Here is a 21,747-nt window from a genome sequence, read left to right on the forward strand (position 1 = left end):
AAAATACATTACCAAAATACATACAAAACCATGAGAGAAAATGTATTTAATTCTGAACATTACTATTTCCTAGCAGCTTTTCTGGATATAATTGTACAATGCTAAATTAGTGAGTTTGGAACAAATCTGTGGAATGCACTTATAATTATTCCTGAGTTTAGTCCTATCTTGTAATCAGTTTTTATTTAGGTTTTAATTTCTTTTGAGAAGTGATGCTTTCTAATATTTAAAAGCCTGGGTTGTATAGAGTTAGACTGTCCAGACAGATTTCTGGCTTTACCACCTGTGACTATCTAATTTAGACTAGTTACTTGCTCTTTGAGTCTTCATTTACTTTGCTTTTTTAAAAAATGGGGGAAATCATAGTACTGACATTATTGGGGCTCTTTTGACAGTTAAATGACTATATTTTAAAAAGAGAGTCAGTAGGATTTCCTGGTGGATTTTTTGGCTTGATCAGCTTAAGAAAAATGGAGTTGTCATTAACTGAGGTAGAAAAAATGCTGGTAGAGCAGATTAGGGGAAGATCAGCAGATCAGCCTTGACATGTTGAAATCCAGAGGAAGATGCTAGAAACATGAATTAAATATCCCTCTTTTATATTCTTGTTCATGCAGTGTAGGGTCAGCCATTTAAAAAATTTCATTTACATTTCTAAGTGGTAAGTTCCTGTGTTTAGACAAAAATATGTATCAAGTGCTTAAATAACTTATAAAATAATTTTAAAGATAAACTGCTCAACATGTATTACTTTCACACTTTATGAATTTCTGTAATGTATTTGTCTCTTCACAAGTTGTTCTGTCTCCCAGTTGCATCCTCTCCCCTCCAATCTTGTTCTGGTTTATATAAGTTTATTTTTATCTTCCAACATGGTCTCTTGACTTCTTCCTAAATTAGGGATCTGATTTTGGTACTAGGAAATTTCCAATATGTGCTCTGAGGCAGGCAAGTAGAGGCTCAGCCCCATGTATTCCCATTACTAGAAGCATACCCAACCTTAGTGGCCTACAAGAAAAAAAACATTTAAGGATAAGGATAAGTAAACCTCTAAGGTGTTAAGGTTGAATGTACTGTGATGTGGGCACAAGAATTGGAGTGCTTGTGCTTGTTTCTTGAGTTTTTTGTTTTTGTTTGGTTTGGTTTGGTTTGGTTGGCAAGAAGAGTGCGGAGGGCACCTTTGCTTGGGAAGATGGAGACCTCAGCGACAATCCTATATATAAGGCATTTGCCTCAACTTCAAGCCAAATGATTGAGTAAATAGGCTCCTGTTTTCAATTTCGACTTCCTACTCTCTTTAGAGGAGAAGTTCTTAACCCAAGATTTGTGAGGCATTTTATATGTAAATTGTGTGTGTGTGTGTGTGTATGTATTTTTTCCCCCAAAGTCCATAGGGTGTATGAGACTCTATAAGGAGTCCATGACTCAAAAAGTTAAACACTATTATAAAGAGTGCTGTGGCCGGGCACAATGGCTCACACCTGTAATCCCAGCACTTTGGGAGTCCGAGGCAGGAGGATTGCTTGAGGTCCGGAGTTTGAGACAGCATGGGCAACATAGATCGTGTCTCTACAAAAAAATGGGAAGATTAAAGAGTGCTGATATTCTACTTTTAAGATTGGCTGTGTAAATAACCTTTATCTTACCTTTGTGTATGTAGTTTTAAGTCCAATAGACAAACCCTCTCAAAGACACTACCAGAGAGTGGAAAGGTACTTTTTTTTTTTTTTTTTTTCCCCGTGTCTACCTCCCTCTACACAGACATGGCAACCATCCGATCTCTCAATCCCTTCCCCGCCTTTCCCCCACTTCTATTCCACAAAACCGCCATTGTCATCATGGAACATTCCCAGTGAGCTGCCGGGTACACCTCCCAGACGGGGCGGTGGCCGGGCAGAGGGGCTCCTCACTTCCCAGTAGGGGCGGCCGGGCAGAGGCGCCCCTCATCTCCCGGACCGGGCGGCTGGCCGGGCGGGGAGCTGACCTCCCCACCTCCCTCCCAGACGGGGCGGCTGGCCAGGCAGAGGGGCTCCTCACTTCCCAGTAGGGGCGGCCGGGCAGAGGCGCCCCTCACCTCCCGGACGGGGCGGCTGGCCGGGCGGGGGGCTGACCCCCCCACCTCCTTCCCGGATGGGGTGGCTGGCCGGGCGGGGGGCTGACCCCCCCACCTCCCTCCCGGATGGGGTGGCTGGCCGGGCGGGGGGCTGACCCCCCCACCTCCTTCCTGGACCGGGCGGCTGGCCGGGCAGAGGGGCTCCTCACTTCCCAGTAGGGGCAGCCGGGCAGAGGCGCCCCTCACCTCCCGGATGGGGCGGCTGGCCGGGCAGGGGGGCTGACCCCCCCACCTCCCTCCCAGACGGGGCGGCTGGCCGGGCAGAGGGGCTCCTCAGTTCCCAGTAGGGGCGGCCGGGCAGAGGCGCCCCTCACCTCCTGGACGGGGCAGCTGGCCGGGCGGGGGGCTGACCCCCCCACCTCCCTCCCGGACGGGGCGGCTGGCCGGGCAGAGGGGCTCCTCAGTTCCCAGTAGGGGCGGCCGGGCAGAGGCGCCCCTCACCTCCTGGACGGGGCAGCTGGCCGGGCGGGGGGCTGACCCCCCCACCTCCCTCCCGGTCGGGGCGGTTGGCCTGGCTGGGGGCTGACGCCCCCACCTCCCTCCCGGACGGGGCGGCTGGCCGGGCAGAGGGTCTCCTCACTTCCCAGTAGGGGCGTGGAAAGGTACTTTGACAACAATGTTGAGAGGTAAGATCTAAAACAGTTGGGGCAGCTTTTCCCATTGACAAAGTTGTTTGATGTTTAATGAAGGGCGTTGAATATTTTTCTGTTGGTGCTGATGTTTAATTTCTAACTATTACATAAATACAAATTTGCACCAAGAGCCATGCCAGTGGAAAAAGAGAAGCAGGTGTGCTGAATCTCCTCCAGATAAATTGAGCTCTAGAGCTGTTATTCTGCCCTGTGAGTTACAAATAATAACCAGCAGTGAAAAAAGAAGAGAGTCATACTACTTCCTGCCATCTGTTTTTCTTCTTCCCACTGAGACCCGGAAGAATTGGCTACCCATCTTTTCTTTTCACCTTCCTTGCTTTCTCATTTTTTACCTTGTATAGTTTTCATACTAAATCTATATAGGTACAGATATTACATTAGAAGGATTGTGTTTAAAATCTGGATAGGAGGTTGGATGCTTTAAAAAACTGGTAATCATAAAATCTGAGCAAAGAAGCCTGATTACAGGGGTTCTGTTAGAAGATTCTCATGTAGCAGGTTTCCAGCCAGACCACTATATAACAGGACCCACAGCAAGCATGTTTCAGAAAGCTAACAAATTTAACAAAACAAGACACATCCACTGTACAACTGATTTTTTAATGGAAATGTATTAATATGACCTGTATAAATTATGAGATTCAAAACAGTGGCGCCACTATACTGCTAAACCTATGCATGAAGGTAGTGACTAGGATGGAAATCTGTCAGTGCTACAAAAATATGTATGAACAAAATAATTTTCACCCTTTGATAAAGCTACAAGATATAAAATTTAGAATACTTATATAATTTCATACTAGATGTGTGAAAAATATGCCATGCTAGAACCATCTTGTTCCAAAGTTTGAAACATATTCTGTCAAAAATACTCTTCATACAATGTATGAACTTATCAATAACTTTCTGGGTATAAAGTTGTTTTTATGTCATAGTCAGATGAAGATCCTTCTGAATTATATGTTGATTAGAATTTTGTTTCAACTGGCACCTGGAAGAAGACAGAAAGTTCTTGTTTTAAAATACTCGTCAAGGTCTGTTACAATAATCACATCTTAGGAGCTAGAATTTACCAGAGTTAGCAGGTTTTTTTTTGTCTTGAATTTTAATGATCAAGTACGTTCCATCACTGCTTGTTTAACATAAATCTATGTGATACCACATTGTAATTCAAAGGCCTAACTTAAAGTAATGGTACAGTGTGTTGTAGCAATATCTTTCTTCACATTTATTCCAAAGGACTATGTGTGTTGGCCTGGTATATTCAGCTGTTACCCCAGTCACCACTGGTGGCCTATCCACAGCTGGTGATTTACCTTCCTTGAGACCAAAGAGCTGGTGTTAAATATTTCTTTTTTTTAATACGGGGAAGCCAAGTTCCACCACTGTGCTAGCTACATTTGTTAGACAATTGGTTCTAGTGTTTGGGTCAGACATGAGGTAAATGCTGTTCCTACCCTTTATCCTCCAATACTTGGTGACAATTCTGAATACAATTACTGAGGAGAGGGTTTCTGGTGTGAGACTTTTCTTATAAGGTACTCAGGCAAGGTGCCAGTTTTATTGGGTTTCTCTGGAATCTAGTCCTGGGAGACAGAATCATGGTGCTTATGTACATTCGCCTCTTACCTCAGGTCTATCCAATTTTCTAGAATGGCCTTTTCATCTGACCTTTGCTACTTGATACCACTCTTAATAATGTTCCAGATTTATCTTATGCTCTACATTTCTTTTTCATTTTGACTAGAAATTCCTTTTTTGAGACCTTTCAACTAAGAGAAATACCACCAGCTGCCTGCCATGCTTGAAGACAATCATTAAATTCTTTCTCTGGTCCCTCAATCCGTTAAGTCTTTCACTAGAGGATAGAGATGGTGTACTAGAACAGAAGACAGGTCTTGTCATCAGAAAGATCTTAGTGCAGTCCTGTTGGGGTCACTTGGTATGTGACCTCAAGCAGATTAGTTAAGCTCTCTGAGCCTGTTTCCTTTTTTTTTTTCATTTGGAAAATGAAGATATCTTCTTTGTATATTGTTATAAGGATTGAGATAATGAATGTAATACACCTGCCATCTACCTGGCCTACAGCAGAAACCCATTTTAATTTGTGATTCTACTTTTCCCAAACTAGAAACATTGCTTTAAAGGACTGAATGTTCTAGAAATGAACATCTACAATAAAATGGGACTCTCCAGTTAAATGCTGAATTGGCAACTCACTCTAGTAAGGAAGGATAGAAACTTGTTTCATTGCTTGACTGGGCACTGTGCTAGGGACTTCTCAAGCATCTGGCTATTGGGAGGTGTGTATTAGCTTATCATTTTCATTGCTAATTCACCTGTAAATGGAAAGAGCAATACCTTCCCTGCTACGTGGATTATTACAGGGCCAGAATAAGAGCATTGTTGTAAGTGGTTTGAAAAACAAAAGAAGATGTGCTCAATATTGCATTAATGGAGATCTATTATCACTATTTTTTCATCCTGTTTTTGTACGGGTCTGAGTTTCTTTTCCTGAAAACTCCCTGTGAGATTGGTTAGCATTGCTTCAGTTTTCTAGGGATGAGGCACAGAGGCTCAAGCAAGTGCTGGACTTTCTGCCACATGCAGGAAGTGGCCTCACTACTTTGAAGGGTTTTTTTTGCTGTGATGTCTAGGTGAAGATAAACCTGTTGAAGAATCTTACCTCATATACCCGATTACGTAATCCTCCATTTGTATTTATGGTAAAATCAATTTTTCCATCTTTTTCCTGAGAAAAAGAGAATGGAAATATGGATTAGGGGCTAATTTTTTTTAATGTTGAAAAAGAGAAATTTAAGGAGTGCAGATGGCTGCTTATGCAATTGTGAAAGTCACCAAAGAGCTGATACCTGACTGGGATTAAACTTTGAAGTACTGTAATCTTTCTTCATCAAAATATGCAAAACAGCATCATGGATTGTTAAGAAAAATATTGAGTTTTTCACTTCACCATCAAAAAATTCATACCGGTTAAGTTTCTCAATGAAGTCATCTGAAGAGAAAAAAACAGTAACTTTTAGGAAGAAACAATTGTTTGGCTACCGGTTTCCCCTTGAGGCTAGTAATTTCACCTTCCATTTGCAAATGTGCGTTTCATTGACATTTGGTTAAGTGTGTGTGGGTTGCAGTGGTATAATACCGGTCTATCTTTAGTACAATGTCTTTTGGAACTAACAAATACCTTTCTAATAAAAAAAATTTAATGCCCTAATGTAAAAAGGAGGAAGGCAAAGGAGCAAATGAAAAACGGTAGTTCCTAGAAGAAAATTCATTTAGGCAGGAGCCTAGTGAATTGATCTCCCTGCTTAATGATTAGAGTATCAAGTGTGGCTTCTTATTAAAGTTTGGGATTCTGCCAAAATGGAACATATGTTTATGGACCAGTGATATGCTGTGGTTCTTTATTGTAGCCCATTTTCCCAAAGCTGCTGGGTTTTATGAGAAAACATCTTCCTTACCACTTACCTCTCTAATCATCTTTGAGAAATCCCATTTTTGTAGGCACTAAACAGCATTCATTTACATAGATGACTCAACCAACTATTACCTTATGTCTGCCATGTGCAAAACTCTGGCTGAGTAATAAGAAAGATCAAAAGATAAATTAGACCTGAATCTTGCCCTCAAGGAAGATAGAACATTTATATATTCCTGTAGTACTGACAGAAAACGTGTGGTATAATAATGAGGGAAAGGAGCAATCTAGTTTTTTTCCTTTATTGTTTTCTTAGTTTTAAAATAATTCCCAGCACATAGTATGTCTTCATATTTTTTGTTGAATATATAAGAGAGATATAGATCATGTACTATGAAAATTCTGAGAAATTTTCCTCTTGGTGGGTATCTGGGAAAACTTGAGCAGATACCGTCTAAACGTGCCTAGGATTTGGAGAAAAGTGGAGGAAGAGAAGGTACACAGTTATGAAGATGGATTCTTCTGTTTACAGGAAGCTTTCAGTGACAGAGGGAGAGGGAGCATGGAGGGCACTGTGGCCACCAGGATCTGGGATGGAGTGGGTGGCATGCAATGGGAAGGAAGGTGATAATCTTTGATAAAGACGGAAAAGAATGCCAGGCAGCAGAGACAGCAGGAACAGATACTTTCCAAAATATCTGGGATGATGAGGAAAGGGTAAAATTGTTAGTAAATTAAAGGTTTCTGGGATCAAGGGGATATTTTTAATTATAAGGAAGCCTTGACAATGGTTGAACTAATTTTCACTCCCACCAACAGTGTATAAGCACAGTGTGGCGATTCCTCACAGGGCTGAAGACAAAAATACCATTTGACACAGCAATTCCATTACTGGGTATATACCCAAAGGAATATAAATCATTCTTTTATAAAGACGCATGCATGCATACATTGATTGCTGCACTATTCACAATAGCAAAGACATGGACTCAAATGCCCATCAATGATAGACTGGATAAAGAAAATGTGGTACATATATACCATGGAATACTATATAAAAACATATAAAAAATTAAAAAAAAAATCCTTTGCAGGTACATGGAGTTGGAGGCCATTATCCTTAGCAAAGTAATGCAGGAACAGAAAACCAAATATCTCATATTCTCACTTATAAGTGGGAGCTAAATGATGAGAACGTATGGACACATGGAGGGGAACAACCCACACTGGGGCCTATCGGAGGGTGAAGGGTGGGAGGAGGGAAAGGATCAGGAAAAGTAACTAATGGGTGCTAGGCTTAATATCTGGGTGACAAAATAATCTATACAATAAACCCCTATGACACGAGTTTACCTATGTAACAAACCTGCATGTGTACCCCTGAACTTAAAAGTTTTTTTAAAAAGTCTTGAAACTAGAATATGTCTGTATATTTTAGGGACAGGATCCAGTAGAAACGGAGAGATTAAGGATGCCAATTTTATACTTTTCGAAGGACATGTGTACCACTTGTCTCCTCTCCCTAAAAAGCTCCCCCTAAGTACTGTCAAGGTTGACTGCCTCACTTCGTTCTAGTCTGTACTCAAAATGTCATATTGCTGGACATCCCTGATCACCAGTTTTTCTTTCTGCCTCCCTCCCTCCCTTCCTTCCTTTTTTCTCTTTCTTTCTTTCTCTTTTCTTTTCTTTCTTTTTCTTTCTCTCTTTTTTCTCTTTCTTTCTTATTTCGTCTTTTTTCTTTCTTTCTTCTTTTTCTTTCTTTCTTTCTTTTCTTTCTGTCTTTCTTTTTTTTTTTTGATTTGAGACAGGGTCTTGCTCTGTCACCCAGGCTAGTGTGCAGTGGCACGATCACAGCTTACCGCAGCCTCGACCTCCCAGGCTCAAGCGATCCTTCCATCTCAACCTCCTGAGTAGCTGGGACTACAGGCACATGCCACCACACCCAGCTAACATTTTTTTTTTTTTTAGAGACGAGGTTTCACCATGTTGCCCAGGCTAGTCTCAAACTCTGGGGCTTAAGTGATCTGCCTGCCTCAGCTTTCTGGAGTGCTAAGATTACAGGCATGAGCCACCGCTCCCAGCCTCTGTTTCTTAACTCTGCTTTTTTCTTAGCACTTATCACTACCTGAAATATGCTTTTGTTTGTTTATTATGTGGCTTTCCTATGAGACTATAAGCTTCATGAGGACAGAGGCTTGTCAGATTCACTGCTGTATTCCCAGCACCCAGAACTGTGCCTGATAAATAGTAGGTATTCAATAAGTCTTTACTGAATGCCCATCATGTCCTAGGATCTAGGGAAGAGACAGGAAGAAGGTAAGCAGGAACAATACCTGCCCTGGAAGAGATATAGTCTAGTAGGGACAGAAACTGAACTGCAAAATTATGTGATACGTGCGTACTCTGTAGATACAAACAGTCTGAAGACCCAGTGCTCTGGCTGGGGAAGCAAGGATGTTTTCAGTTATTGTCGGAAAAATTCCTGAAGAAGCCTTCTTTCAGAAAATGGGATGGGAGAGCATTATAGGGATGGACAAGGATATTAGTTAGAAAGTCCTTCTAGAAGGCCTAGTTGAGAAGTGAGAAGGGTCTAGATTAAAGTTCTGGAAATGGAGAGGAAGAGACTGATTTAAGAGGAAATATTTATAGGACCTGGTAACTCATTGACTAGAGGGAAGGAGAGGAGAAATTGGTGATGGTTTCAGGGTTTCTATCTGGAAAACTAGGTAAGCAGTGATGCAGTGATTGTGATAGGAAAGAAGTATTTTTGGGAGGGGGAATCATATACGTAGTTCTAAAAATGTGTATCTGAGGTGCCTGGGGATGTCCACAGTCGAGTCCATTGGTCTGCAGCTTAGAAGAAAGGCCTGGGCTGGAGGTATAGTTTGGGGATTCATTAACAAGTAGATGCACATGAAATCATAAACATGTAGGAAATTGACTAGAAAGAGTCTGTGGAATTAGAACTATGGTATAGAGTGTACGGTTGAAGCTTGGGGGAGACTGAAAGTGGGAGAAGAACCAATGTCAGACCCTGAGGAGATGTTTGAGAGGTAGGAGGTGAATCAGAACTGTCCTGCCAGAGTCAGGGAGGGAGAGAGTTTCAAAGACAAATGCTAGAGAGAGTGCCAGATGCTCAAGTAAGCTGCTGCAGAGGGACCTGAGATGAAGGCCGTTAATCCTAACAATCTGGACATCGCTGATAACCTTGGCAAGGATGGTCTCATCAGCAGGTGAAGCTCAACCAAATTGTTATGGGCTGGATTGTGCAAGAGAAGGGAGGAAGAGAGACAGAAAACAAGGCTACCTTTTCAGGAAGTTTAGAGTGAAAAATAGTTAACATGTTCCTCCTTTGTTGCCTATGAAATCAGGATTCAAATTGTAGAATGTATTTAATTACGTATCAACATAACTAAAATACAAAGATGCTGTTTCCATAGGGATTTTTATTGGGTTGGCTGCATATTAGATTTTCATCATGACTATATAAAATACTCATTCTTTGGAGAGGCTGTCTAGATTGAGAGTTGGCAGTGAGCCTGAAGTGATTGTCAGAACATAAAACAAAAATAAAGCCACTTACCATCAGTTCCAACGATATACACATCTACCTTGATCCTGATAAATTCTTGCAAAATCTGTTAAAAAGAAAAGTATATCTTCCTTAGGGAACAGTTTCACTTGTCAGAAATATAAAGAAAACAATCAGAATTATACCTTACGGGTGATATATTGCTTTTAGAAGCTTTAACATTTTGAAAAGAGATAATAGTGTCAGAAGATACTAAAGTTAAAAACAAGGCTCTGTGACAGAAATAAACCCAAATAAAGGAGCCCTTCTCCTCAGTAAGAAGTTAAAAATGATCATTCTTGAAGGAAGTATTATGGGAAAATGTTCTGTCTCAAACTCATAAGAACAACTCTGATTTAATTTTAAAATAGTGTCTTCTTTGGGATGATCTCAACTAGAGCTTTCTTGCTACATAAAAGTTTTAAAAAAGAACCTATGGACCATGAGTTGCTAATGATTTTTGTCCACAATGAATGGATGTATCTAGCACCAATGAATCTTTATACATTTTTCTGGTCTCTAGGCTAAGAACAAATACCAGTAGTGATATGAGGAAGATCATGTAAAGTAAGAAAAGTAGCTTATATTGTTTGATCAGGTTAGATGATCATTAATGTCATTGCCATCATCAGTAAACACTTTCAGAACCTCTTCTAGGCACTTAACTAAGAATTAGAGCCCCTGTCCTTTGTGTTATACTGCTAGAACCAAAAAATAAATGTGTGTGTGTATGTGTGAGTGAAAATGCAGAAACAAAAGCTAAAGTAATCAAAAGCTAAAATAAACAAAAACCAAAACCAAAAAAGAAAACGCAAGTAGACTTGAGAGTTACATGATGTTAACATTTAAAAAAAATTCTTCCATTTTCTAATTTTGTATCCAGTTCACCCATGCCTAATAGGTCTTATCTTAGGTCAGCTCTCACTTGGGCAGATTTTTGTGAAAACCCAAGAAAAAGAGAGAAAGATGTAGAATTTCTTAAATTTTCTTTTTATATGTTTCTGCATTTCTGTTAGAAACTAATTTATTTTAGAAATGTGATTAATCTGTGGAAAGAAAACAGACTGCAATCTGATTGTTTCAGTCGTGTTTTGAAATCACATGTGACATTTATTCTTTCATATATCTATTTGGGTTTTAGCCAAGTGAAATTTCATCAGCTTATAATGGATGAGGATGAAACAAAAGGATCCACTCTTACATTTTTTCCCAGGACCTTTCCAGATCTTCTCTGATTTCAGAATAATTTAGATACAATGCCCACAAAGATTTGAGAACACCACAGAATTGAAATTTGAAAGGAACGTGAGCATAGTTGTCCACCAGCAGATTCAGCATACATTAGAACTGTAGATTTGATTCCCTTCAATATAGTACCCAGTCTCATGGAAAATGCCCTTTCAAGAGTCCACTGAACACCACCTTTCCCTCCATGGAATACTCTAAGATTATCATTTGCTTCTAATTAAATGTATGTTACCTAAAGGAGCATCCTTCCACAAATACAGTTTTTTTTGTTGCTGTTTTTGAGACAGAGTCTCACTGTATTGCTGGAGTGCAGTGGTGCAATTTCGGCTCACTGCAATTGCCACCTCCCAGGTTCAAGCCATTCTCCTGCCTCACCCTCCCGAGTAGCTGGGATTACAGGTGCACGCCACCACACCCAGCTGATTTTTGTATTTTTAGTAGAGACGGGGCTTCGCCATGTTGGCCAGGCTGGTCTCGAAGTCCTGACCTCAGGTGATCCACCCACCTCGGCCTCCCAAAGTGCTGGGATTACAGGCATGAGCCACTGTGCCCAGCCCACAAATACAATTTTTTTTTGTTTTTTTACCTTTAGTCATTGATTGGTTGTTTCCATTAAAAACAAAGAAATTACCGATTTAAGGCCCCTCATTGAAGAAACATCAAGAAAGGACACTGCTGAAAAGTCGAGAATGAGGCTGTGGAGGCTGATTTTGGGGACCTCAATGTTGAGAGGAAGATCATCATTCCAGTCAATCTGGAAAGGCAGGTCTGTGGTATTGATTGGCTGGTCCAGTACTTCTATCTGATTGTTGTCCAGCTCTTCATCGGAATCTTTTATGGTGTCAACAGTACATATAAATCCTTTCTGCAGGAGAGGATAACAAGTATGAAAACTGTGACCAAGAAAAACATTGTGTATGTCAGAGATAGCCAGTGAGTTTCAGAAGCACTGATTCTGAGTTGAGCCAAACGATGGGATTGGACTAGGTGTGGTGGCTCATGCCTGTCATCCCAGCACTTTAGGAAACTGAGGTGGGAGGATCACTTGAGCCCAGGAGTTTGAGACCAGCCAGGGCAACATGGTAAGACTCCATCTCTGCAAAAATAAAACAGTTAGCCAGGCATGGTGGCACATGTGCTTGTAGTTTCAGCTACTTGGGAGGCTGAGGTGGGAGGGTCGCTTGAGTCTGGGAGGTCAAGGCTGCAATGAGCTGTGATCGCACCACTGCGCTCCAGCCTAGACCACAGAGCGAGACACTGTCTCAAACAACAACAAGATTGTAGACAATTGTGTTTGGTACTTTTCCCAGGAGAATAAAAATTTTAGGGAGACCCTCAGAAGGATGTCATTTTAAAATATAACACTCATTGACACATGAAATCCCTTGTTTATCTGGCATTTCATTTAAAGGAATGGAACTAACACCTTGAATCATCCTTTACTAAGCTTTTAGCTATAATGCATAGAAATGTGGTCAAGGAACTTACTGGTGTCACTTGTAGCAAGCCTTGCTTCTGCAGTTTTCGGATTTTCCTCAAAGCTTTGTTGCGCTTGCGTAGAATTCGAAGTGGACTAAAGCCAACCTGAGAAACCCATTGCTGTGTTACAAGAGTACTGAATATTCTGTTATTTATATAGCATAATTCTAACAACTTTAACTGGAGTGATTTGAGGGATTGGGACAGATAATAAAAATATTTGTGACAAAATTTAAAAGTGGTTTAAACAACATCAGCCAGAACATTGGGTCAGACCCATGGTCTGCTCCACCTGTATGCAGTTATCAACAGTCAAAAGCTTTTGTATAACACAGTCCAGGATTCATCCATAAATTATCCATGAATGGACATAAACTCTATTTGAATCTGTTTGTGTTTGGAACCTACACAACTCTTAGGGAATTTTATTTTACTTATTTTCTATTTATTGAGTACGAGTTGCACCTACATAAGTATTCTGCTTGTATGTAATTTTTATCTTATTAAAATTTATAATTGTATGTTATTTATTATTGTACAATTTTATTTTATAATTTTAGTATTATATTTGAGGCTAATCTTTGTTTTTTTCAACACTAATGAATTCTTATTGCTGTAATATTTAGTTACAGATAAGTAAGAGAGGAGGATCAAATTATGTAATAAAAAATCCTTGGCCAGGCGTGGTGGCTGAAGCCTCTAATCCTAGCACTTTGGGAGGCTGAGGTGGGAGGATTCCGTGAGGCCACGAGTTCAAGGCCAGCCTGGGCAACAAAGCAAGCCCTCATCTCTACAAAAGATTTAAAACTTAGCACTTAGTGGGGTGTAGTGGCACATGCCTGGAGTCTCATCTACTTGGGGGGCTGAGGTAGGGGGATTGCTCAAACCCAGGAGTTTGAGGTTTCAGTGAGCTGTGATCATGCCAGCCTGGGTGACAAAGCGAGACCTTGTCTCAAAAAAAAAAAAAAATCCTTGACAAAAAATATAGTTAGATGGAAGTTTACTAGAGTAATCGAAAAGGGCAGTACAGAAAACCAAATATACAATATAATCTCATTTTGCAAACAACAACAAAAAACTCAGTAGAAAAATATCAGATGCATATCAAACTAATAATAATAGTTAAGGTTTAAGGCAGAGGCTGTATGCAAGGTACAGAGTAGACCAAAGGCATGTTTCAAGAGGGAGGACTGAGCTTTTTTTCTTAACTGTCAAGACTGCTTCCTTATCGTCATCTCTCCAGTTTGCCAGGGACACTCAGTATTTATAGTTATTCAGTATTAACTATTCATTTACAACTGTTATACTGAATCTCTTTGAGGATGCGGTCAAATATTAAATGCTCCTTCATTGTTTCTGAAGTTGATGCCCAAAGAAAATCTGTAGGATGACACCTACTAAAAGCTAGCAGCCCAAAACTTGGTAAATTTCTTTTATTCTACATCAGAATTTGAGAAAAGGATTCTTCTATATTAGATGTCATCTGAAGAGGCTTATTTCCCAACCTATTAACAAACTCCCCATAAGGTAGTTTCATCTGCTCTGGGACGTGGGACAAAAAATACTGACACAACCCCACCTCAACATATGTGACACAACCCCACCTCAACATATGTGACACAACCCAGCCTCAACAATGACCTTACAGAACAATGACATTCCCAGAATTCAGTAAGATTACAAGGAAAAAAATTAAATAACCCCAAACCTTACAGCATCGATAAGTTTCTGCCTAAAGAAACCAATGTTTGCAAAGTAGATAGGAGATGGACATCTGAAAATTTTCACTCCTTCTGGCTCATACATCTGTAAGGCAGAGAAGCATTGTTAGGTGTTGCCCATTAGATCCATAGTTAATATCATTTAGCAAGTCAAAGAAAAAAATGAATCTCCCTTACATCATAATAATCTTTTTTATTCTTATAGATGTTGGTTCTTCCAATATTAGCCAGCGTGCTGCATTTTGGACTGTAGGGAGAAAAACACCAAGTAAATCATTCATGTATGTTTGTTAAGCCTATAAGGCTAACACTGATTTTTTTCCAGCATACCAAAGCAGGCTCACTTTTCAAAATGTAAAAGGTTGGGGAATCATCATGCCATCAGAGACTCTGGAAGGTGAACACCTTGTTTTACTTATCTTTGTGTCCTCTCACAGCACCTAAAAAGTGCCTCCCATTTGTCATGTTACAGTTTACAAAGCACTCCATATGCTTTTGCCATTTTGATTGTGAATATCACAGTTATTCCATGAGGTAAGGTGGATATGATTACCCAGTTGTATGGATGAGAACATGGAAAAGTAAAATGACTTGCTTATGACCATTCAGTTTGTCTCTATGTTTGATGGGTTCCCAGTAAAAAATGGAATGAAATATAAATAAATGAAAGAGTTCGGGAGTATTTCAATATGGATGTATTCCATCAGTCAGGGATTGACTTTGTGATAACAATTTCTGTTCTAGAACTTCTTAGTTCCTAAGGAAGCATCTTTTTCTGTCACACCATGTAATTCAAAATAGGCTGAGCAACCACATGGTAGTGATGTTACATGGCAGAGATTTTAAAAAATCAAGGCTGGTCGCCATGGCTCATGACTGTAATCCCAGCACTTTGGCAGGCTAAGTCGGGCGGATCACCCAAAGTCAGGAATTCACCAACCAGCCTGGCCAACACGGTGAAACCCTGTCTCTAGTAAAAATACAAAAATTAGCCAGTGGCAGGCACCTATAGTCCCAGCTACTTGGGAGGCTGAGGTAGAAGAATTGCTTGAACCCAGGAGGCAGAGGTTGCAGTGAGCCGAGATTACACCATTGCACTCCGGCCTGGGCGACAAGAGCGAAAGTCTGTCTCAAAAAACAATAAATAAATAAATAAATAAATAAAAATTAAAAAGATGCTTGGACTGAATGATTATTAAAAATCAAGAATTCCAAATGGCTTTTGTGGAATTTTAAGGTAAGAGGGGCCTTTGAGAAGTTCTCTAATCCAGCTCCATATTTTAAAGGTACGAGGGCAATCTAACAACCTATGAAGAGGAAATCCATCCACTAGATGGAAAGAATCTCACAATCTCAGTAACACATTTCCATGTTTAACAAGTACAAGGCAAAGACATTAAACCTGCTTGGAATAGAATTACTTCTGGTTTATAGCTGGGCGAATAGACTCAGAGATTTATATGATTTATTTGAACTGGAGTCAAAGCCAGAAGCAGACCAACAGCAAGTCTCCTCCCTGGGCTGATGTTCTAAAGCTGTGCCATGCTATTGCCCTTCAGGCCTTGAGATGAGCAACTGGAGGGAGGATAAACTGCCCCATCCTGATAGAAATGCACACCTATCAACCAACTACTGTTCTCTTAGCCAGTGACATTTTTTTTCCTCTTCTGATTTGGGCAGGTCCAAGCCTGCCAGGATGCAGAGCACTTTGAGCACTCACAATTGGGTCCTGAACACGATGGTTAGCAGTTGAAATGCCACACTAGCTGCCAGGCCTAACCCGAGTCCCAGGACAATGGTGAAGATGAAGGTCATGATCCAAATTAACTGTGAAAAGAAAGCAACACATACACTACAATTTACTTTGATTAAAGTACAATGTTGAGACGGGGTCTTTTAAAAAAACTTTTTTTTTTTTTTTTTTTTTTTTTTTTTTGTAGAGACAGTGAGACCTTGTCCCTATAAAAAAAAATTTAAAAATTTGCCAGAGGTGGTGGAAGTTGAAAGTTGTCATCTTGGGCCAGGGAGCAAAGTGCACAGAAGACACTTTTCCCAAGAGGTCATTTCTGCTGGCTCAGGTTCTGGGCCACAAAAACACACACAAATATAAGAGGATTCAAAGAAAGTGTACTTATTTCTAATCCCATCTCCAACTCATTTAGGAAATGGAATTATCTGTCACAGTGATAATTATAATTGCAAAAACGGCAATTACTTTTGCACCAACCTAATAGAACCAGCTGCTGTTCATTAAAATCAGCAAATTAGACTGGGCGTGAAGCCTCACACCTGTAATGTCAGCACTTTGGGAGGCTGAGGTGGGAGGATCACTTGAGGCCAGGAGTTCAAGACTAGCCTGGGCAACATAGTGAGAATCTGCTTCTACAAAAAATAAAAAAAAATAGCTGAGGATGGTGGTGTGCAGCTGTAGTCATAGCTACTCAGGAGGCTGGGGCAGAGGGATTGCCTGAGCCCAGGAGTTTGAGGTTATAGTGAGCTAGGATGGCACCATTGCACTCCAGCCTGGGTGACAGAGGGAGATCCTATCTCTTAAAAAAAAAATCAGCAAATTAACTGGTAGAGCTTATACTAATGTTTTACTCTTGGTCTGTTGATTTAATTAGTGGTTGCTATCTTTATAAGAATTTTAGCATGCCAAAAGGGTGTTAAAACACCCCACAAAAGTAAACCAAGTGTAGTTTACTAGTTATGATCTTTAAATACCTAAGGGTATGTTAACAGGCATTTTTACACCACAGACTTTGACCCTGTTAAAATAGCAAAGCATGTGAGAGCAAGGGGGAACCTTTCCAAATGAGAGTATTTCCAAAAGCAATGTTCAGAAATTAAGTTCTTCACAGATTCGTGGAAACAAAAACATTATGTAATGAAGAACAGAAGCCATGCGTACCCTAAATTCAGAGAGTTTCTGTGGTACTTGGGATTACTGCAAGAACTTTTAGAATAGGCCTAAGGAAGTTCTAGACTAGTGTTTCATGGGGCCCATTCTTTTAAATTAATAGTAGCCATTTAAAAAATTAAAGTCCCAGAAAATGACCATTAGAATATGCAATTTAAAAATAGCAAATAAAACAAACTAAGGTTTTTTTGAACGGATATATAGAAACAAAATTTCACTTAGTTTACAATATAAACATGCATTTCACATTAGCATTAAAATGCTATTGTGATTTATCTCTCTTTCAAATACTATTGCCTCTACTTACACAATCATATTTGTCCTTTCGCCACAATCTGCCTATTTCAGCAAACTGCATCAGCATTCCCTTTAAGTTTCCCAGTGCTAAAGCTGCCAGGACGGACTGTGAAAAACACAAACATCAGATGTACTTTAAGTTAATGAAATAAACCATAGGGAAGCAAAGGTGAAGGCTATAGATAAGTGTGTGCTTTAAAGGGCCTCAAAGCAAATCAAAGCATTACACCCTTTTCTGGTGTGCGATGCCATGCACGACACACCAGAACTGGGACTCTGACCTGTTCCTATGAATGACTTTGTCCCCACAACAGTGACAAGGCCTAGGCTGCTCTTGTGATTATGAGATAGATGATCTGATGGCGTTTAGTAGCCTGCACCTTGGGACAGAGAAAGGCAGACCTTCAGACCTATGACAGACAAACATTTGGAATAAATTCCTCCCAAGCAGAGACAGTCTAATGTGTGTTTGTTTATTGGAGTCAAGGAGATGGGGGTTGCTCTTTGTTAAAAAAAAAAAAAAAGCTTGGGGAGCTTGAGGTCCTGGAATGAGATGACTTGAGGTGGGCTTTCTGGGACAGCATGAAACATATCTATCTAGTTCCTGCTATATCCCCAGAACCTACTATGTTAAATGCATACAGGAGGGGCTTTAAAATTAGTCAGTGAATGAGTGGCTGAGCCAATGAATGAATATTTCCCAGGCCAGTACTAGTCCCTACAGCCACGCTTCAGGCTTCCAATTCTTCCACAGCCAGAATGTGATCTTTTATCTTGCAGGAATTGTGATAGTTAAGGTGAAAAATGCTGAATAGCTAAGTATATTCTCTTCGTTCTTTGGATTTTATCGTAATTGTAGGAACATGCCCCTCACCGTCCTGTTCCCCCTGCCAATTTATTTTATTCTGAATGGAGTATGGAATTTGTATACTGCTATACCATGAAAACACAGTGTACAAAGAAAAGGCAAACACAGTTTTTATTTGTATATCTTGAGGACAGTTGAACTGATCTGCCTATTTCTAATTTTCACAGGTAATCCTTATAATATAATATCTAAGCAATTAATTTTACTAACTGTGAGAATAGAGGTCACAGTTTAGAAGAAATATGGTCTTAAGTGACTTTTTAAAAATTTGGCACACAAGTTAATGCCAGTTAAAAAATGGTGAAAATTGAATAAGGTCTGTAATCTACTTAACATACTATACTAATGTATAGTACTGATATTGTACTACAGCTATGTAAGATGTCACCATTGTGGTAGCTAGGCGAAGAAGTCAGAGGACTGTACAACGGGCCTCTCCATTTTGCAGGACTTTTAATTCTCTAAGTATAAAATATGTCAAGAGACACCTGTGCGAAGAGACTTTTTTTTTTCGTTGGGCATTATTTCCCACCTAGTCAGTATTCTACGGAAAAACAATTTGAAATAATTTACGATGACATACATATACAACAGATTACTTTTAAAGTAAAGATTACAGAGCATTAAGAAATCATAGAAAGGAAAGGGGGATAATTTCCGCAGTAATCTGGTATCCATACTGCATTTGATATAAAGGATTAAATGAAGAGAAAATGCTTAGAGCTCTGCTGACATGCAGTGAGCACTCAATAAATACCTATTATGAGCTTTTATTATGGGTTATTTTGCCTTCATATGATAAAAAGAAGCAAATAGTTATTTGGGTGTTTGAAACAAAGACATTCCTGACCACAATGGCCTAAAAAGAACATATCACAGGACCCTTTGTAAAAGGGGCTTTGATTAAATCTTGGACAAGATTTGGTAATTATTTCTTTAGTGTCTCCAAATTGATGTGGGCTAGGTAGAACTCAAATTTACACCCGGGGAGAAGCATGAGAGGGTGGAGTTCTCTTTGTAGGGGTGAGTGTGTGTGCGTTTATTTTTATTGAGATAATATTCTTCTATTTCTTTAGTGGTGACTTTTTCATTCCTTTTATGCCACTTATTTTGAAATCAGAAGTATAGCCTATGGAGAATGCATATTTTTGGCAAATTGTTCTCTGCCCTGCTTGAAGATGGATTTGGCCATTGAGCTTTTTGAGATGACCACACTGGGAGTCCAGAAACCTGGGACCAAAGTCACCGTTCGGCTACCAACCAACAAGGAAAAAAGGCCTAGGTAACAGCCAATAGACATTTGTGGGCTGTATCATATCTCTATGTCTTTTATAGCCAGGAGTGTAATACAATGTAGAATAATAATATTATTAACAATAATGACTATCATTTATCAAGTATTTATCATATGCCAAACCCTCAGCTAAGTAGTTCACATACATGATCTTATTTATTTTTATAGTCACTCTGTGTAGTGGGTATTATTTCCCTTTCTATTTTACAAATGTGGCGCTTGAGGCTCAGCAAGGTTAAGTAATTTGCCCAAAACCACACAGATAATAAGTAGCAGAGCCAGGATTAGAAGGAGGTCAACAGGGCTCCATGTACCACCTCAAAATTATATTAAAACCACAAGGAACAATGTATTTACTGTCATCTTGTTTCCTAGAGAGCCTTTGCTTTCCAGGGTCTGATGGTATGTTTTATATCTGAGTGCTGCAGCAGTTTACAAAGTATTAAACTAAACCCTCAAGCTTATAGGCAGAGGAGCATGAGAGTAGGGCTGGGAGGTCTGTGCTGGCTGTTCACTCCCATCCCACAATCCAACAGTGTTGGTCTTGGAGTTAAACCAAAGTTCTAGAAGCTTCAGGGTGTGTTCCTAAGAACGAGTTGTGTGGCTGGTAGCGCCATTCTCTGAATTAGATAGAGGGCCTGATTACCTACCTTAACCTTTAAGAAAACCTCTACTCAGTCCATGCATGTTGAAAGTGTGGTGCCAGGGTGCCCTCCTATTTCAACGTTAATTCTCTCTGGGGCTATGCACATGCAAAGTGTAGAGGAGATAAGGCAGGTTGGGCATCTGTGTTCCTAACATTCAGAACATGTTGCCAGGGGAAAAGAAATATTTTTGGCTCATACAGAGTATTGGCTAAGAAGAGTACTTGAGAGTTTGTCATTACCTCATTTCCCCTAGTTTAGTTTGTGCTTTCAGAATTTAAGAACCGGGGTCCTTGATTTACCACTAAAAGTAGAGATGCTATCCAAAGACAGTGTTACCTTTTGTAGAGGCGCCAGGAGAAATCCAATGGCTAGAAGGACAATCAGCACGATGATGGCACCAATAAGCCCAGCAATCTGTGAGGATAAAAAAATGATCATCACCAACTCAACTTTTCCCCTGGCTTGAATTTCCTAGTTACTAACGCTAGGACAGTGCTTGCAGCAAAGATCTTGACATACCTGTGTTTTGCCTCCTGTGCTCTCCTGAACTGCTGATCTGGAGAGGGCAGTACTCCCAGCAAATCCTCTGAATACTCCACAGACTATGTTACCCAATCCCAAGGCTATTAACTCCTGACAGGAAGACAAGAAGGAACCTTTTTCAGAAGTGGCACCATTGATATTATGTGTACAAAATATTATTTAAAGTTGCCCAGTGAGACCCAGTGTAGTTTGTTTACTTACCTGATTGCCATCAAGTGGATAATCGTATTTGAGGGAATAGACGCTGGCAACTGAAAAGGCCACTGCAAATGCAACCATTGCGATGCCGAAGCAATCTCCTATGGTGTTTTGGAAAGCCTGCACGTCAGGTGTAATAGGGGGCTGAAATCTAAAATTGAAATTAAGCAAGTCTGAATGTCACCAACCAATTTATAAACTGATATAACCATTGGGCAAATCAATGAATGAATGCAATCTAGGCTGAGTTGTGTCTCACTTTGGAGTATGATTAACGAGAATTTAGCTCCACTAACAATTTTGCAATCTGCTTTCTTAATGCTGAAAAGCAACACTGCCTGAATTTGGTAAAAGACTGCAAATTCAATCCAAGGATAGTGGTAAATCAGATATGATTTTGCCAGTAAAACCACACTATAATGTGCGTGTGTATTCTTAATAAGCTTCCTGCAAAATGTCTTCTATTCCACTTGTATTGTTACACTGGGCTGCAAAGCATCACTCAAAATGCTCCCAATAGTTATCCATACATGAAGTCCTTTGAGCAAACACAATTGTGAGTCAAGGAAAGCAAAAAAGTCTTCTTTCCATTGATAATAATAACCTTTCATGGAAAACTCCTGGCAAAGAGATGGGCCTTGGACTCTGCCCTGCACTTCACAGAAATGCTAGAGGCAACCATGACCCTAATGGAGAGTGGGTTTCTCTTTAAGGTGATATATGTCAGAGAAACCTTCAACTCACAGGGCGTACTTC

The 21,747-nt window shown here is 40.1% G+C and overlaps 1 protein-coding gene across 1 annotated transcript in view; it reads right to left on the reverse strand.

Annotated features, from left to right (window-relative positions):
* Positions 1-3,347: 3,347 nt before the first annotated feature.
* The window catches only part of SLC26A3 (solute carrier family 26 member 3), a 37,711-nt gene continuing 19,311 nt past the window's right edge, over positions 3,348-21,747 (reverse strand). Inside the window, exons 9-21 of the mRNA XM_016958023.4 lie at positions 20,995-21,142; positions 20,770-20,883; positions 20,587-20,664; positions 17,452-17,547; positions 15,945-16,051; positions 14,402-14,471; positions 14,217-14,309; positions 12,513-12,608; positions 11,656-11,889; positions 9,789-9,843; positions 5,640-5,782; positions 5,453-5,518; positions 3,348-3,757 (exon numbers count right to left, since the gene is read on the reverse strand). Of these exons, the coding sequence (XP_016813512.2) occupies positions 3,734-3,757; positions 5,453-5,518; positions 5,640-5,782; positions 9,789-9,843; positions 11,656-11,889; positions 12,513-12,608; positions 14,217-14,309; positions 14,402-14,471; positions 15,945-16,051; positions 17,452-17,547; positions 20,587-20,664; positions 20,770-20,883; positions 20,995-21,142 (1,324 nt within the window). The 3' untranslated portion in view covers positions 3,348-3,733. The remainder of the gene's footprint in view (positions 3,758-5,452; positions 5,519-5,639; positions 5,783-9,788; positions 9,844-11,655; positions 11,890-12,512; positions 12,609-14,216; positions 14,310-14,401; positions 14,472-15,944; positions 16,052-17,451; positions 17,548-20,586; positions 20,665-20,769; positions 20,884-20,994; positions 21,143-21,747) is intronic.

The sequence above is a fragment of the Pan troglodytes genome, chromosome 6 (assembly GCF_028858775.2).
Source record: "Pan troglodytes isolate AG18354 chromosome 6, NHGRI_mPanTro3-v2.0_pri, whole genome shotgun sequence".
Taxonomy (NCBI): Eukaryota; Metazoa; Chordata; class Mammalia; order Primates; family Hominidae; genus Pan; species Pan troglodytes.